The 17,871-nt window shown below is 30.0% G+C and overlaps 3 protein-coding genes and 2 non-coding genes across 5 annotated transcripts; 2 read left to right on the forward strand and 3 right to left on the reverse strand.

Annotated features, from left to right (window-relative positions):
* Positions 1-409: 409 nt before the first annotated feature.
* LOC110811938 (uncharacterized) lies at positions 410-1,630 on the reverse strand. The gene is made up of 2 exons (XM_022038570.2): positions 1,358-1,630; positions 410-1,241 (listed from the first exon to the last, which is right to left on the reverse strand). The coding sequence occupies exons 1-2, from the start codon at positions 1,517-1,519 to the stop codon at positions 672-674; spliced, it is 732 nt and encodes a 243-aa protein (XP_021894262.2). The 5' UTR covers positions 1,520-1,630; the 3' UTR covers positions 410-671.
* A 3,209-nt stretch (positions 1,631-4,839) lies between these two features.
* WRKY39 (WRKY DNA-binding protein 39) lies at positions 4,840-8,463 on the reverse strand. The gene is made up of 3 exons (XM_022038581.2): positions 6,764-8,463; positions 6,534-6,659; positions 4,840-5,428 (listed from the first exon to the last, which is right to left on the reverse strand). The coding sequence occupies exons 1-3, from the start codon at positions 7,567-7,569 to the stop codon at positions 5,281-5,283; spliced, it is 1,080 nt and encodes a 359-aa protein (XP_021894273.1). The 5' UTR covers positions 7,570-8,463; the 3' UTR covers positions 4,840-5,280.
* A 4,703-nt stretch (positions 8,464-13,166) lies between these two features.
* Positions 13,167-14,346, reverse strand: LOC110811928 (uncharacterized). The gene is made up of 2 exons (XM_022038559.2): positions 13,551-14,346; positions 13,167-13,455 (listed from the first exon to the last, which is right to left on the reverse strand). The coding sequence occupies exons 1-2, from the start codon at positions 14,053-14,055 to the stop codon at positions 13,376-13,378; spliced, it is 585 nt and encodes a 194-aa protein (XP_021894251.1). The 5' UTR covers positions 14,056-14,346; the 3' UTR covers positions 13,167-13,375.
* Positions 14,347-16,366: 2,020 nt separating this feature from the next.
* LOC148253597 (small nucleolar RNA U31b) lies at positions 16,367-16,459 on the forward strand. Its single transcript, XR_015812983.1, has one exon. It is a non-coding gene; the product is annotated as a small nucleolar RNA U31b (small nucleolar RNA).
* Positions 16,460-16,580: 121 nt separating this feature from the next.
* On the forward strand, positions 16,581-16,663 carry LOC148253598 (small nucleolar RNA Z195/SNORD33/SNORD32 family). Its single transcript, XR_015812978.1, has one exon. It is a non-coding gene; the product is annotated as a small nucleolar RNA Z195/SNORD33/SNORD32 family (small nucleolar RNA).
* Positions 16,664-17,871: the final 1,208 nt, after the last annotated feature.

Genomic DNA, 17,871 nt, shown 5'->3' on the forward strand with positions numbered 1-17,871 from the left:
CTTCTCTTGGCTGGGTAGAGGTGCAGCTTTTCTAACTAATACTCCTCGTACTCTTTGCACCTTTGATCCTCATGGACGAGCTGGTTACATTCGGTGATTGGCTGCTTGGTTCAAATTTAGGAAGTGGCACGTCTCTTGCACATCATGTGCGTGCTGATATGAGTTATCTTTTAAACTTTATGGTTGTGTTTTTTATATTACTTTATTGGTTTTGAAATTGGTATTATTATCCTGTTCGGATGTAATGTAAGTAAACATAATTCTAATTTGATGAATTTGACAAGGAGATACATTGTGTAACTATAATATATATTTCTGGCATTTATATATAACACGGTCTTACTATAATATATATTGTTGTGTATTTTGCTTAATGGGTGAGAGTTTTTGAATGGCGTGAAGCAGACGATTCGATACACACCAATCATTTTGTTGCAGAAATAGTAAGTATATGATCACAATCATAACTAAGAAAAAAAAAAATATCAGACGTACGAAATTATACAATGAATTTCCACGTACAGCTAATCCTATTTAGTAAAATCAAAGAAAACCAAAAAGAAAAAAAAAAAAAAAAAATCAGATTACAGTTGTCACTACTGCCAAACAACCCTAGCTTAACCGGAATTTACATGGCTACCCCTTAATCATCTGTTGCTAAACACGGTGCCTCACTTCTTCGCCTTCTTTGCCGGAGCTTTTTTCGCCGGAGACTTCACACTCTTCGGCTTCTTCACGCTCTTAGCAGCCACCTTCTTCGGCTTCACTGCCTTGACAGTTTTCTTCCCAGGCGTGCTCTTCGCTGTTGTCTTTGCAACCTTGGCAGGCTTATCTACAGTCTTCGCCTTTCGCTTCACGGCCGTTTTGGTCTTTGCGACGGAAGTACCATCGGCCTTTGGTTTAGCCGCGGCTTTCGGCTTTGCAGCTGGCTTAGCCTTCGGTTTTGGCTTGGCCGCGGCGGTCTTAGCAGCCTTTGATTTGTTTTTCTTCGGCTTCACAGCGGCCGGCTTCTTTGCCGGAGCAGAAGCAGGTTTGACGGGAGCGGAGCGAGTAGGAGCAAGCTTGAATGAGTTCTTGACCTTCACGAGTTTACCAGAAGCAACAGATTTCTTCAAATGAAACAGCAAAAGCTTCCTGAAATTAGACGGCAACTGCTTGTGCTTCTCCTCGTTGAATTTCGTGATCGCGTACTGGCTCGACCCTGTCCTCTCCTTCAACGCCACAATTGCATCTGTAATCATCTGAAAACGCCAAAAGAAATCGGATACAAAAACGCAAGAGTTAGATTCAACGACACGAAACCGCGGGGCGACAGTGAATCTGAAGCGATAAACCTAGGGTTTCCAAATGACGGTACCTGGAGAAAAGGAGGATGCGAGGGAGATGATCTGGCCTTTTTCTGCGCAGCTGCTTTCGCTACCTTCGCCTCCCTTGCAGCCTTCGTCTTCTTCTGCTCCACGGCGGTAACTCCGGCAGCCGGAAGCTGAGAATTCACCGCGGAATCAGTAACAGTCGCCATGAGTTTAAACTGATTCGAGAATCGAAATCGAAAATGCGAAGCGAATATCAACAATCCTGCCTTGAGAGAGAGAGAGAGAGAGAGAAAGAGAGAATAATGAGCAATGACGGTTAGCGGAAGGAGAGACGGTTATATAACAAGATGAGGGAGAAATGGCGAGCGCTGATTGGTGGAGAGGCTTTGACGAGGATCTACTACCAGTAGTCATATTTTAAATCTCAACCGTTGGATTAGATTCTTATCGACGGTTGTAAAATAAAAAGTGAAATGAGACTCGGATTGGTAAATACTTGAAGAATTGAGCTCTCGTGGTTTTTTGGTGTGTTTTTCACTTGATTTCTTTTAGGTGTAATTCGAATTTTATTAAATTAATTTTTATGGTAATTTTATAATTATTTAGATTAAGACTTAAACTTTCTAATGAGTATCTATTCAAGTTTTGTAATTACATAAATTAAGAAAAAATATTATTTAAATATAAGTTGGTTTTAATTGACACATAATGAAAATTGTTTTACATTTTTAATATAATTTAATCTAAATTTTTTATTTTATTAATTTTTGGAAGCATGCATGATTCTTCTATTATAACGGAAATTAATAGATTCAAGAATCATAAATTTAAATTATAAAATAAATAATGAATTAAACAGTGATTAAGTTGAACAAATTAATATATATATATATTTGATTTTAAAGTTCAGATGAAATATCATGTCTTATGTTTGATAAATAATAAATTTTTTTTTTTTTGGATAATCGATTCAATCAATTATTTATTATGTTAGCAGAACCAGATTTTTTATGTGCAAATTTTAATTCTCTCGTTTTTATTTAAAATAAAAAATAATAATTTTACTTAAAATTTAACGAATTTACGTATGATTTACATTTTTAACACAATAAACTTATGCATAAAGAGAAGTGTTAGAATATAAATAATTCATCAAGTCATCTCCTATCAATTTAAGCTCCAGGGATAATTAGTTCAATTAATATTCAGAAACTTTATTATTATTTTCCTCAACTTTTATTTATTTTAATTATATACTTTTGTTTTATCAATGTAATACTTTAATGTGTATAATTTAATCATATTTTATTTTATAAACTAATTTTGCATCTATTTTAAATTTATTCAAAATTCATTGTATATAACAAAAATGGCAATATAATCTCGAAATACGAGCACGACTAACATTCATAACCGCACTATAGAATCTCGTAAGAGCAACAAAGAATCTGGTGATAGTAACAAAAATCAATGAGATATTTTATCTCACACAAGAGAACTTTTTTTCCTTTTTCATCTCATCTCAAATGACAACAAAATCAAGGATTACGGGGAATCAATCAAAAGAAAATTTGATAATATCTTTCTGAGCCAAAACATCTTTCCAACGAGGTATACTAAACATGTAAAAAAAATCAGTAATACTTATTGTACATGATCGTGAACGGATTCATTTCAAACTCTTAAGTAATTAAGATATTATCCTTATCTAAACGTGGATTGATTCATAATACTATAAATGAATTTACTTTAAATCTTTATATTTTTATATTGAAATTCAAATCAAGAGATCTTCTCATGTGCGACGACATCTCACTAATATATGTGACATCTCACTAATATATGTGATTATTTATTTTCTTATAGAAGTAATATAAATCTTTTAGAAGCTTACTTTCTATTGTAACTTTAATGACTTACATCTATAAGTAGACCTTATGTATTCGTTGTATTCGAAGTAGAAGTAAATAAAATTCAAAATTTTATACCTTATCGACTTGTAAAGTTCTTCAACCTTCTTATTGAATAGAGAATTTGTATCTATTTATGAATATAACTCATGACTTTTTTGTCGATATCTTTTCTTGAATTAATTTTATCTTATCAAAATATTTTCTGTAGTGTTTTAATCAGTTTATTTATTTAAATTACCTTATTTTCAATCACAGGTTGATTGTGAGTTAAGTAGAGAAAGTTTATTTAGAAAATAAGTTTTGTATTAATTCTATTGGTTAATTATGAATTTCACATTTAATTTTCTTATTATTTTACTAACCAACGAGTAAATACTTATATTAAAACAATTATAAAGATAATTAGAGTCAAGAACATTAAAACTATAATCCAATTTTACAGATCAAATTTATTATAATAATAAACAAAAGAATTACGCGTAGATATAAAATTAAGCTCTTAAAAATATATATATATATATATAACAAAATTCAAATCCATAATATTTTATATAAATGAACATATTAACTATCTAATTACAAATAAATTGATTATTTAATTCTTAAATTATGCCTATAATAAAGTTATTTATTTTAGATGAAGTTAATATGGGCCTTTTAATATTATTACAAGTGACCCATTCTCATTTATTTGGACTGCCCAAACTTGTGATTAGTGTGTATGTATGTATATATATATATATATAATCATATAATTTTTTATATATAATATTTCAATTTTTTATATTGTTTTTTCCAACATAAAACACATAAAAGCTGCTGTTTTTATTAAAAAAATATGCTCGAATTTAAAATGAATTTTGAGTATTATTAATTAATTAATTAATTTTTGAGAAAAAGTATTTTAAGTATTAACATAAAATTAGTTAAATTAATATAATATTCTATTCTTACTTTATATTTATTTATCTAAAAAATAGAAATAGTTGAATTCTTGATAAAAATTTTTGTTTTAAATCTTATATTTATTAAAAAATTAATATTATTCTTCATTAACAGCTCATAAATGAACGTTAAACAACAGTTAAAATTAAAATCTCGATCTTAAACTAAGATTTAATTAATTACGAGATAAAAATCCGGTTGAAATCATAAGAAATTTTTAAGATATCATAAAATTTCTATTATTAAAAATTCGTACATTTTTAACCCAAGAAAATGTAGAGAACTATTGAATTGCTTGTTGAAATAAATACTTTTATGTATTTTTTTGTGTGAGGATAATACACATCATATTCTATTTTTATAAAATGATACACACAGGTTAAGAGTTCGACTGGTGTCATATCATAAGCGCATTTAGAATGTAAATAATTATAACCCTATATATCTAAAGTTACCGCATCAAAATATCAATCTTCGATATTTATTTATAAAGTTTCTATTTTTTGGTAATCAAAACCCAAAAATTTATATTTACGTGACCTACATCTTTTTTACGATAAGTATTTCATTTCATATTTACGATGATTTCTAATTTACGCAGGCTTAATTTTAAGATGATTGCAAATTATAAATAAACTAACAAAGCTAATAAGCTTGTATTATCAACATTGTTTAATAATTATTTTAAATATATATTTATATATATATAAACTTACACATGCCAAAAAGCTTATATAAACTCTAGAGGGTACAAGGTCCTATAAGACAAAGGTTATAGCCAAACAGCCTCTTACATAGTTGCTAAACTAAAGTCTTGGATTTAAGAAAACAAAAATCTAAGGTAACAAGAAGGAACATTAATGCCTGGGTTTTACACAGGTGAAAGTTCCCATCCAATCTCTAAACTTTTGTTTTTCTTTTAGAGAAATCAAGCTCCTTCATACTCTTGGTTTCTTCCTACGTACATATATATATATATATTATACATATATATACACTAGAGCAATGCACAACTAGACACCAACCAGTTTTTTGTTGAATTAGAACAGTTGAAGGTGAGTTCCTGAAGTTTGGTGGAAGAGAAACATCCATGGCTCTGAGCTAGATTTTCAAGTGTTGGCGGATTGAGTTTGGAGTAATCTCGAATGATTGTGTTCGCCTTCGTAAGTGACAATCAACATGGAAGGATCTTCCAAGCATCTCTCAACATGTTTCCTTGCAGGGCAGCCTCTCATGCTGCTACATTTATAGTATCCCCTGCATTACAAATAGCATAATCTTCAGATTTTCCACCCAAAACTTAATAACTTGGTGGCTACGGAAGTTAAAACGAAAAGGGTGTATACTGTAAGCTCGAGTTCACAACATTCTCTTCATCATCTAAGAACTAAAAAGTTAGTGTTCGCGATTAATGTGGCAAGCTCAAGCTCAACATTCTCCGAACAAAAATTGCTATAACAGTCAAACTCGCTCGTAGGTTTTTAGATGTTACAGATAAAACCCAGAAGCTATGTCTTAACAGAAATTGGATAACATGTCTTGTGAATGATCAGGTATGATTGCTAATTCTAGGAAAAGAAATATTTTCTAAACAAAAATATCATTGCCAATCAAATGGAAATGATCAATGATGCCTTCCTCTGTTCAATTTGGGAAGTCCAGGAAGTTCTTACACATTTTCTGATTAGCACAAACTTTTAGAAATTAATCCATTCTGATCATTCAGCATATATATATATATATTTATAGTTATATAGCAAAGACCTATATATATATATGTATGGCAAAGGATGCAACTACACACAAATAGAATAGACAAATTTAGCAAGACAACAAAATTCATCAAACTATTCTGGAAAGTAACATGTACAACAAGAAAATTTCAACAGAAACACCAAAACCAAAATGATCATGCAATTTTTGTTGAAAATAATAATTTGCAAATTTCAACATGTTTAAACTTTTTATGAATATAATAATTAATGTTTTTTGAATTTTTATATCTGATTCATATATTAGATTTAAATATGTCTTCTGAATTTTCATAAGTAGTTCATGTATTACACTTAAATATGTGTTATTTGAGTTTTCCTAAATGATTCACATATTAGAGTTAATTATGATATATATATATATATATATTTGAAATTTTTAAGAGCTGTGTTTCTTCCTATATATACCTATATATTTGAAGATTTTTAGTGACTAACTACAAAAAATCAAAATTGAATATTCTTATTAATCTCTCTTTCTTCTTCTTCCAATTTCCAATAAAGTATCACCTAGATTTAGCCCATCTCTTAGAACTCTGACCTGTTAATTATAAGTTTGGTCATGTTAATTATAAGTTTGATATAAGTACCTAGGGTGTGGAGAACCCTTAATTGGTTTTTGTCCATATTTCCTCCAAGAAAACTCATCAGGAGGAATATCTGCAACCTTGTTACTAATGGCAGGCACTTTGATGGATCTCTTCAACCTTAATTTCCTATAAATGAAAAAAAGAAGAAGAAGAAAACAGAGTTATTTCTCTTGAAAGCAAATAAAGAATAACCAGATTGGAAAATTTCAAAAGTGAAAAGTAAGCTTCACCTTCTCTTTGAACAATGGCATTTACCACTACTTGCACATTTCACACTCCCATCTTCTCCCCTACCAGAGCACCTCCTTCTTGATTGCTGAGAGATTTGGTCAGATGTCTGTGGCATGCCAATAAGATGGAAGCTTGAACAACTCCCATCCAAATCAGTCATACTTCCATCCATGCTCAGAGATGACATGAATGATCTATTAGATGAGATGGTGGGTGTACAGCTGCTGGACCCATCAAATTTGAGGTTTATCCCACCATTATTCTTTGAGTAAATCATATCATGAGCAGGGTATCTCACTTGTTGATGCTGCTGCATTTGCAGCCTTTTTAGCTGTTGCTGGTGGTGAAGGAACTGGTAGTGTTGTGATGGTTTTATTGGGGTAAGTTGGAGAGGAGGTTTAATAGATGGGGTTAGGTCTAGTGATTGATTGTCAAGAAACATTTTCTGGGAAAATTGGAGAAGAGATTTGGGTTTTGGATCAATTTCTTGTATTGGTTTTTCAAAAAAGTTAGGAGGGAGAATCTGGAGAGGTTTTGGGGAAAGAATTCTTGTACAACTAGGACTATCAAGGAAGATATGGGGAGGCAAAGATGATTTGAACTTCTTCAACTTTCTGACTCTTCCATGGCCTAAATCACTATTGAGAAGAGACACAACTCTCTTGAATTTGAATACAGCTTCTCCAGTTTCAGCCATTAAGTTGCTTTGCTGAACTTGATCATGGGGTTTTAATAAAAGAGTAAGAACTCTATGACAGCTCTCTACAGCTGCTCTGTTTGCTTCTTCAACTCCCTCCATCTTCATCCAACTGAAACTCTAAAAACCAGACCTTTATTTCCTAAAACCCTTGAAACTCAAATGGGAAAACATCATAGGAAAAGCAAAACCAAAGACAAAATCATCAAAAAGGAAAAAACCAAGGCCCCTATTTCTTGAAACCCATATGGGAAAGCATCACATAAACATCAAAACCCAAGAGAAAATCACCAAAAAAGCATAAACAAAAAATTAAGTCTTTAGAACCTAAAAAACTAGATCTTAATCCTGGAAAACTTGAAAGCCAGTTACGAACAGGATTTTCTGCCACCAAAGGGAGATGCTACCATGATGAAACCAGGGCTGAAAAACTTACAAACTTAAAATCTAAAAGCCTAAGACTTACTAACTCATAAGAGAAAAGGCTGAACCATGTGCTGCAAAGTAAAGAAACCCAGAAAACCTATGTCCGTGAAAAGCATCAATTCAAAGAGGGTAAGGCTCAAATTTCAATCTTGTTCTTCATACTCCAAGAACCATTTACAGAAACAATGAGCTCATGATCAAGGATTACTGATAAGAGAAAAATGAACCGTTTTCATAAGTATGAATCAAAAAGGGTATTGACGAGGGATCGGGAAGGAGAAAAAGAAAGTATTAACAGTACCAAAAACAAAAGAAAATCGTGTAAAATTTGAACAGAGAACTCCTAGATTATCCATTGCTGGGATTTTGAAAGGTGTGAAAGGAGGAAACTTTGCTTTCTCCCTCCCCCTGGACACTTTACCTCTGACTCAAAAGAAAACAAAGTCTGTCTTTTAAATTCTTTTACAAAAGCTAAACAAAATTACAATCGCATAATAAGATTAAGTGAATAAATAAATCCATTAAAGACGAAAGAATAGAAATTAGAAAAGAAGGGAGAATTGTTCATTGTTGCAGTTATGAACATGAAAGCAGTAGGAAAAACTGACGTCTTCTCAAAGATCCTCATGTGGGTCCCACCGCAGGCCAAGTTATTCCTTTTCTTTTTTCTCTCAGCTTTTTTTTTCTATTATTATTTAATTTTAAAACAATTTATTTAAATATTAATAATAATAATTCAGTTAAAAATAAATATAATATTTTAAAATTTTAAACTAATTATTACATTTAATTTAAAATGAGAGAAGCGTAAAAATATAAAATCCACGTGGCTGCAAAATATAAAAATAAATAGGAAAAAAAAAGGGGGGGGAGAGATAATAGGGTGAGGTAGGGTCCACAATTCCACTCTGGGTTGGGAGCATCCCAAGCAACCAATAGGAATTGAAAATGGAGGGCAGAGATTTGTGCCACGTGGAAAAGAGATTTGATCGTACGGGACACTTGCTCCTAGAATGTTGACTAAGCAGGATTTCTTGTCCGTTGATTCTTTTTTTAAAAAAAAAATAGGAATGTGGGCCCGGTGGGACCCGCAAGTCAGAATACAGTTGACCTGACAGAGATTCTTTCTGCCTCTTTTCCGTTGCAGTGGGCTCTTGACAAGCTTTTGTTTTGGAGGGAAATAAAAGCACGATTAATTATTATTTTATTTTAATTAAAAAGTTTAATTATGACTAATATAATTTAATTAATAATTAATAAAATTAAAATATTATAATAATTATTTATCTAAAATTTTGTCTCATTTATTAATTTTATATATGGGAATTATTTAGTATTTATCTTAAAGTTTTTAGATTCATTGAATAATGTTTAAAATTTAAAAATTATAAAAAAATATATATTATTATAATTCAATTTGACCTTTAAATTTGACGTGCAATTTGATATTAAAAATTATTTTTCGAAATATTTTATGCGACATGGTAGGCATACATCTAGAACATATCATATAAAAGTTGAGCTATCATTATTTCTATATTTCATATATCTAATATATACATATAACAAAAGTTGACAGTAATAGCATGTTCAAATTTTTGGGGAACATTCTAATACAATACGAAAATTTGATACTTTTGAATGAATATTAAATTATAGAATTTACTATTTGATATATTATAAATTTTTAGTGATTGATTTATAAAATTTGATTTAATTAAATTAATAATTTAATTTATTATTGTCTCGTAAAATTATTATATTTTTTTAGTAAAAAAAAAATTTATGGTGGTTAAATTCTTTTTAATGAAATAATCACAATAAGTTAAAATTTTAATATAATATTTTTTATTATAAAAATAATAATAAATAGTATATAAAAAATAATATTATAATTTAAGAATATTATTTTTTTGTAGTCTTACGAGAATAATTATATAATATTATATTTTTACACGAAGAATCTAAAGTGGTCCGGATAGGTATTACTAATTTTATATATATATATATATAATTATTATGTTATGCTATTAGAATTGTATCATAACTTATTATTTTATGTGTATTATGTATTAACAGTAGTTAATTTATAATATTTAATTTTATTAATATTTAGTACGGATGTGGTGATTAAGTTATAGTAAGTCTCGTAAAATCTATTATATTTTTACGGGTATAATTATTTTATAAAAATTGTATTATCTTATTTAGAGTATATACAATAAATTAAAAATCTAAATAACTATTTGTGTTTTAAAAAAATTATATACCTCCTACTTCACAACTTAATTACTAAATATTACAAAAGCAAATGACCATCCAAAATATTTAACCAGCTTGCTATATATTATATAAGATTATTAATATATATATATATATATATGTATGTATGTATGTATGTATGTATGATGAATTTGGAATTGAAATAGCAGGCATATTGGGTTATCTTATGTGTTTAGTGGGATTATTATATATATATATATGTATATATATGTTTGGTTGGTATGATTTTTTAAAAGATCTAGAGACTGAGTCTATTATTATTAAGCTTTTTCCAGAAGAAACAAGAGAAGGGTAGACATACTGTCAGCAATATATATATATATATATATATATATATATGTATGTGTGAATACATCACATATATATATATATATATCCATGGAAGCGTACAGAAAGTCAATGGTGCATATAACAAAAAAGCAAAAATGTTCATTAATTGACAACGATAGTTGAAGAAACTGGCTTGACCTTATTTGCACAAGACAACTGTTTGTCAATTCTCTAATACTATATATATATATATACACACATATAAAATATGTATATATATAGGTATAGGGAAAGGGCAAATTCAGCATATATCATTACAATGATGTATTATTAGTCCATGACTCATATGAACACCCATCATGCCCAAACAATTGTTCTTTCGTAAATTCAATTCAATTCAATTCATTATTGTGTGTGTGTATGTATATGTTGTATGTATATATATATATATGTATGTCCAATTATATGAAGTCAATATGGAGACCTATGCAATATCTAATGATGCCCCCACTAAGACTAGCACAAACGAGTTCATGATAAGCTCTGGCTTTTTCCTTTCGTAACTCAAATTGAATATTATTGGGAATTCCATTAACCAAACACATTATTCATGAGTTTTATTGTAATTTAATTTTGTATTTTTAATGGAATTTTTCAATTTGAACGTCTTACATATATATATATATACATGTATATGTATATGTATATATAGTTAAATAATTATTTTGGTGTTTTTCTTAACCAAAAAATCAATTATAAATTATTTAAAAATAAAAATTACACCCAATAAAAAATTTTAAATTATTATTTTAAAAAATTATGAACAACCCATTTAATAAATCATTAATTATTTATCAAAACACTAAAATATATATATATATATATTGGGTAAAATAATTTAAAAATAAACATGATTTAAATATGAAAAATTAAGGATATTTTTATAAATCAATTTCGTAAGCAATTAGGATTTTGACTTGAAGTGAAATAAAATTCCCAAGTCACGCCTAACAATTCTCTTTAGTTATGTCATTTCAATCCTTCTTTTCCACTCATTAATGGAATTAATTAATTAATTAACCCCCCCAAAAAAAAAAAAAAGAATTACAAGTGACATATGCAACCAATAATTTACCTTGTAATGTCTTCTTCCTTAATTTTCATACAAGAATTTTGGGTTCACACCAAACTTTTGATATCTTCCATTAACATAATATATCTTGGTGTGCTTGTGGATCATTTTTCCACTTATAACAATATTTTTTTTTTATTTTATAGTTTTATATTAACTTGGTCCCTTAATTATATTATAATATATAGTAATGTAATTAATTAATCAAGGTTCTAGATATCTTGTAGCCACCCATTATTCAAGTATCTCACACGCAACAATATATGACTTTGCTTATTATTTTAGTCCCCAATGCACACACACACACACACACACACACACACACACATATATATATATATATATATATATATATGCATATGGGTTCATAAGATTCTATACATAATATTTTTTTTTGGGGGTAAATTTCTAAACTACTATTGAAAAGTTTGGTACTTGATATGCATTTTCTTTTTTCATTATAACTTAATTTTCTTTTATTTTTTAACAAAAAAATAAAATAAAATTATTACTAACTTAAAGTTATTTTTTGAATTATTATTTAAGTTATTCAAATATATTTTTAATTAAAAATAAAAGAAATTTTACACATTAAAAATACTAAATTGTAATTTAAAAAAATATTGAAAAATAAATCATAGCAAATATAAAATATATATATTTTTTAATTAACGGGATGGACTTGGAATTCGATTTGGGTATTGAGCTGGTTTGGACCCGAATTAAATTGGGCTGACCCGTTTGATAATACCTTAGAAGAGTAAACACAAAAACCAGAACCATGAAGTAAACAGAGAATTAAATTCCATATAAACTTTAATATTCATTATATATAAATTTTATTATATATTTGAGTTGTTACATTAAAAAAAAAACATATTAAAAAAAAAAAAGTTGTTATAATATGTTATATATATATATATATAATTATAAATCTGAATATATAATTTCAGCAAATTAATTAGTTGCAGCAAAGTTGATATATACTTACATGCACATGAAGAAACGAATGGAGAAGAAAAAGAAAAAATAAGTTAAAGATTTCATTAATTTCAGGGTGTCAACCTGTCTACAAGAATTGACCACTGCAAATTAGCCTCTACAAGAAATGGAGTTAGCGGGCAAAAGGATGATACTTAATGATATTATTTAAGGGAAATTCATCACAAGTACATGCATTAGTGCACATATATATATATATGTAATCTAAAGAAACATACAAATATAAATATATATATATATATATATATATATATGTTTGTTTGTTTATATGGGGTGATATATAGGTCTAAAGAGGGAGGTGATGATACTATAAAAATCTAATGATTCTTAAAGCTGGTGGTAAACTTTGTAGTAATACACATGCACGTCCCCTCGAACGTCCAGTTTTCCAGGCCAAACTTTTGCCTTCTCTACTGGAGCCATCAATTATAAGATGTTACATTAGTTAACCCAAACAAAAAGAAAAATACAGAGGAAGAAGATGAGTTCAAAGTCAAAGATAATCCCTAAACAGAAGAAGAAGAAGAAGAAGAAGAAGATAATTTCTTGTCTTCAAAGGCAGTGGATTTGCATTGGCCTTCTTGTGGAAATTAAATAAAAAAAAAAAAGAAAAAAAAAAAAAAGAAGATCCCTAATTGGTGCTGGTTCACTCCATCTTTATTTTCCTGCATTTTCTTGTTTATTTTCTTTTCTTGGGGCTGGAATTCTTCATGGAAGATCCTAAGAAATTTAACCCTCTCTCTCTCTGTCTCTCTCTAGATTTATAATTAAGTCAAACTGTACAAGCCATCCCACCCTTGATCAATAAGACTGCATTACAGAACACGCAACAGCTTGAGCCCAATGCCTCAATTTCGTCTTCACCTGTTGTGGATTGTCTCCTGTTCCCGCACGAACCCAGATCAGATTTCGTTTTAAATTGATTTAATAACATTCAAAAATTGTTTTTTTTTTTTTTTTTGATAATTTAATTTACCTGGGCTTAAAATTTTCCAAGAATCTGAATCACTCATCCTGGGACTCCCCAACGAAGATGATCGGCTTCCCGGTGTTGACACCGGACTCGGAGAAAATTGACGGTTGACCGCAAAATAAAGGTCAAGCGCCGGCAATGTGTTGCAGAGCTGTTGACCTTCTTCTTCCTTAAACCCAAAACCAAGCTCTATACAACCCTTGAGTTCATGCAGATCTTCATCCGTCAAATCGTCTGACTCACTATTATTACTATTCGATCCATTAATACTTCTCCTCCTTTCCTGTCGAAGAATCTGCTGTCGTCTTCTCTCCCAAGCAATATCCCTCGGCGTCTCGCACATGGACAGCTGTTTCGACAACCTTTTTTTATTCATCTTCAACCTCGGCGGAACCAATGGCATCTGCTGCAACTCCTCATCGTGATCACCACTACCCTCGCTGTAAACCGACGGAGAAGACGCCGAACTCTGCAAACCCACTTGTCGTTCCTGCCCTTGTTTCCCCATAACCAAACTTTCTTTCTTTGATTGTTTCTTTCCTTCTTCTCCCCCACTGCCGGCCGCGTTGCAGCCTGAACTGCCGCGGCCAAGCCCCAGAAAGATCGAAAAGTGCAGAATGGGGGTTGGGGGTGGGGCGGCGTTCAGGGAGATGCTATATATATATATATATATATATATGTACGGGGATGTGGGTGGGAGTAATTAGGGTGGATTGTGAGAGGTGGTTCTGCCGAGGATGGAAAAAAAGGTGGTTTGTTTTTTAACAGCACCAGCCCAACCAGCTCAGGCGGAGGCAGAAATGGGTGTGATTTAACAAGGAGAAAAACTTGGAAGGTGACGCCTATCCATTAGCTGGTTTCATCATCAACGGCCGGTTACTCGCCATTTTCGGAACCTTTTCTTTTTTAGCTACTATATTCTTGCTTTAACATTTCTCTGTCTCGTCTACCTATACATATACATATACATACACACACACACACACACACACACACACACACACACACACATATATATATATATCATATCATATCATTAACTGAATTATCTTTTTTTGGAATCTATGCATGGTTGGTTTTATTTTTATAAATAATGAAAATTATAGAAGATTCCATTACTTACGCCTACATTAACCAATATAACGCTTTTTTTTTTCCGTTAAAAAAAACGGTTTACCAACCCACAAACCATAATTTAGTTTGTAAATATATACATATATATATATATTACAAATTTAACGGTGTTTGATTAATCAAAGTTCTGTTTATTAGTATTTTGTAATATTATTGATGTTTATTTTATATATTACGAATATAATAATATAATTTAATAGAGTGTCACGTAACATATAATGTAATATAAAATAATATTTAAATTTTAAAAATAAAAATAAAAACCTAATATATATATATATATATATATTTGGAAATTTGATTGGTTTATCTTTGTAGTTTAAATATTATAACTCTAATATTTTAAATTCAATTACTTTTATTATATATTAGTAATTACTTTTAAATTTGTATTTAAACAATTTAACAATAAATTAGTTTGAAATATGTATGTTTTAATAATTATTTTTAATCAATTAAAATATGTACAAATTAGTCAAAAAATAGTGAAGAATTTTCTAAAATGTCAATATAATTTTAATTTGATTAATTTTAATTCCATTAAAACACTAGTTTCATTCATTAAATTATAATAACTGCATTTTACAAAATTAAATTAAATTAAATCAATTATTCTTACTAACAATTAAGAATTTTCTTAGTTTAAAAGTTTAATAATTATTAAAATTAAATAATTAAATTATATTTCTTTTGTATCTAACCCTATTAATCTCTTTTTTATTTCAGATATGACTCATAGATCGGAAGATTTTATTGTTTGGCAGAAATCACCCACAGGGTGGATCAGAGTGAACACCAATGGAGCTTATCATGTTACTACCAACCTCTATTGCTGTGGCGGTCTTATTAAAGATGAGAATGAAGTTTGCCGGAGAAGTTCTAGCGAGAAGATTAGTAACTGTTTGGTTATGCAGGCCGAACTTTGGGGGACATTTGACGATTTTCAACTCACTTGAAATGCCGGGCACCACAACATTATCCTATAAATAAATAGCTCTCTGGCTGTATAGTTGTTTACCAAAAAAGATTATCTCACCAATGCGCATGATGGCTTCGTCCGTGATATTAAGAACTTACTTTGATAGGACTGACGCGTCTGTATTCAACATACTTATCGAGAATAAAATAAATGCAGTAACTAATTGGCGAATGTTAATTTCTCTTTACAACTAAGTTTCCATCAACATGTTCGGATACCTGATAATATTCAACAACTTTTCATGAACGATGTCATAGGTGTCTCTTGAAGAACTCTTAAGTACTCTAAGTTTTTACAACTATTTGTAACAATATATATATGTATATGTATATATATATATACATATGTATATATATATATAGAGTGTATTGAATCAAAACATCAAACGAATTTTAAATAAAAAACAGGTAAAGAAGATGAGAAAGACAAGTTGGGCCAATAAGAACAACAAAGCCCAATAAGAGAGTTTTACCATTTATTTCGGCCCAACTTGAAGCAACCCTGCAAACCCTAATTTCCTCTTTAAATACTCCAATTTTCATCTGTATGCCGCACCTTTCCCTCTCCTTCTCAATTGCTCGACTCTATCTTTCTTCTGTCTGCTCCATAGGCTTTTGTTTGCGCCATTGTATGTATACGTTTGTAGATTAGCGGTGTATGACTCATATAATTTCAGTGTCAACATGCGAAATGGAAAGTGAAGAAGGAAGATGATGATAAAAATTGTCGCCCCAGTCTTACATGCGTCAGCTTGTTGACGCTTGGTGGTGATTGACAAATACTCCCTTTTATTTGATTCCTCACATTCGTATCGCCTTTTGCTCGTCTTCGTCTTCGTCTTCGTTTTCGTCTTTATTTTGTTTTCTTTCATGAAACTGTGATTTCGAAGTAGGAAGGAAAACAACCGGAGAGGAAGGCAAGAGAGTAGATGATGATGTGTATCAATCCAATTCTGTCATTACAAGGTGATGATCCAAAATCATGCACTACCATCTGATCTCTCTTGCATCCACTTATCTTTCAAAAATTTCCTTGAATTCAAAATTTCTTGTTTCCATTATTTTTTCAAAAATTATGTGCAACCTGTGATGAAGAATTTCCCTACGGATGATATGTTTTCATCAAACAATGATTAAGAAAAACCAATCACCATCTTTCGGCTGAGATTGCACCGGTATGATATTTGATTTAGAAAAAAAAAAGTATGGATTGTTCTTCGATCGATTAACGAAATTGCCCAAGGTATCTGACACTCAGTGTTCAAATTTGAAATTGCTGGGTGTTTCGTTGGAACGGGCAAATAGTCATAGAAACAGGTCTTTGCGACACGGTTGATTTTTGTTTCTGTAAACCAGCCGTTACTTTAATCCTGCTTACATTATGTTAATTCCCTAAGTTTCAGTCGCCTAATTATGTTTAATCCCAAAAGAACATGTTATTAGTTTATCTTAATTAGGGTAATTAATACGGGTTTAATGGGTTTAATGGTCGCTATGAAAATTTTATAGTGATTAAGTTATCTTAGTTGGGGTAAATTAAGTGGGTTTATCTTAATTGGTGTAGATAAAGTGAATTTAATAGGGAAAAAGAATATCTTTTATTGATTAATTTATTTTAATTGGAATAGATAAAGAGGGTTAATGGTGCAATGAAAGTTTATGGGGTATAGACGATTATTCATCCGCATCTCATGTTTCGTAAATAGTCGGGTCATCGAGGAATATCTCGAATTAGTCTGATTCTATCTCTCTTCTTCCCGTTTGAAGAAAGGAAGGGTCTCAAAGAATCGATTTTTTTTTTTTTTTTTCAGTTGTTGAATCTCTCTTTGATCGATCAGTGTGTGATATTTCGAATCCTCGTTATTAATGGAATTAAAATGATTTCTGAATTGATCAAAAAATCATTTTAATTAGTTAGAATTTGTTACTTGATCGAAACTAAATCTTGTACAATTATATTGAATATTTAACGATACATTTTGTACTTTACTAAAAATTCAATCTTTAATTACTAATTATATATTGTCTAACTAAATTCAATTTTCTCTGGATATGTTCTTCAAAATATCTTATTCGTGCGAATTTTTCTCACTACTTAAAATTGAATAGTTGACCCAACTCCTCGTTATTTGATGAAAAACAAATATGAGATTACAAATCGAGTCTTTCACTATGATTTCAAATAGTTGTCCCGAAGAGTTGTTACGTTAGT

The sequence above is a fragment of the Carica papaya genome, chromosome 6 (genome assembly GCF_054855325.1).
Source record: "Carica papaya isolate Zhongbai chromosome 6, ASM5485532v1, whole genome shotgun sequence".
In the NCBI taxonomy this organism is placed as follows: Eukaryota; Viridiplantae; Streptophyta; class Magnoliopsida; order Brassicales; family Caricaceae; genus Carica; species Carica papaya.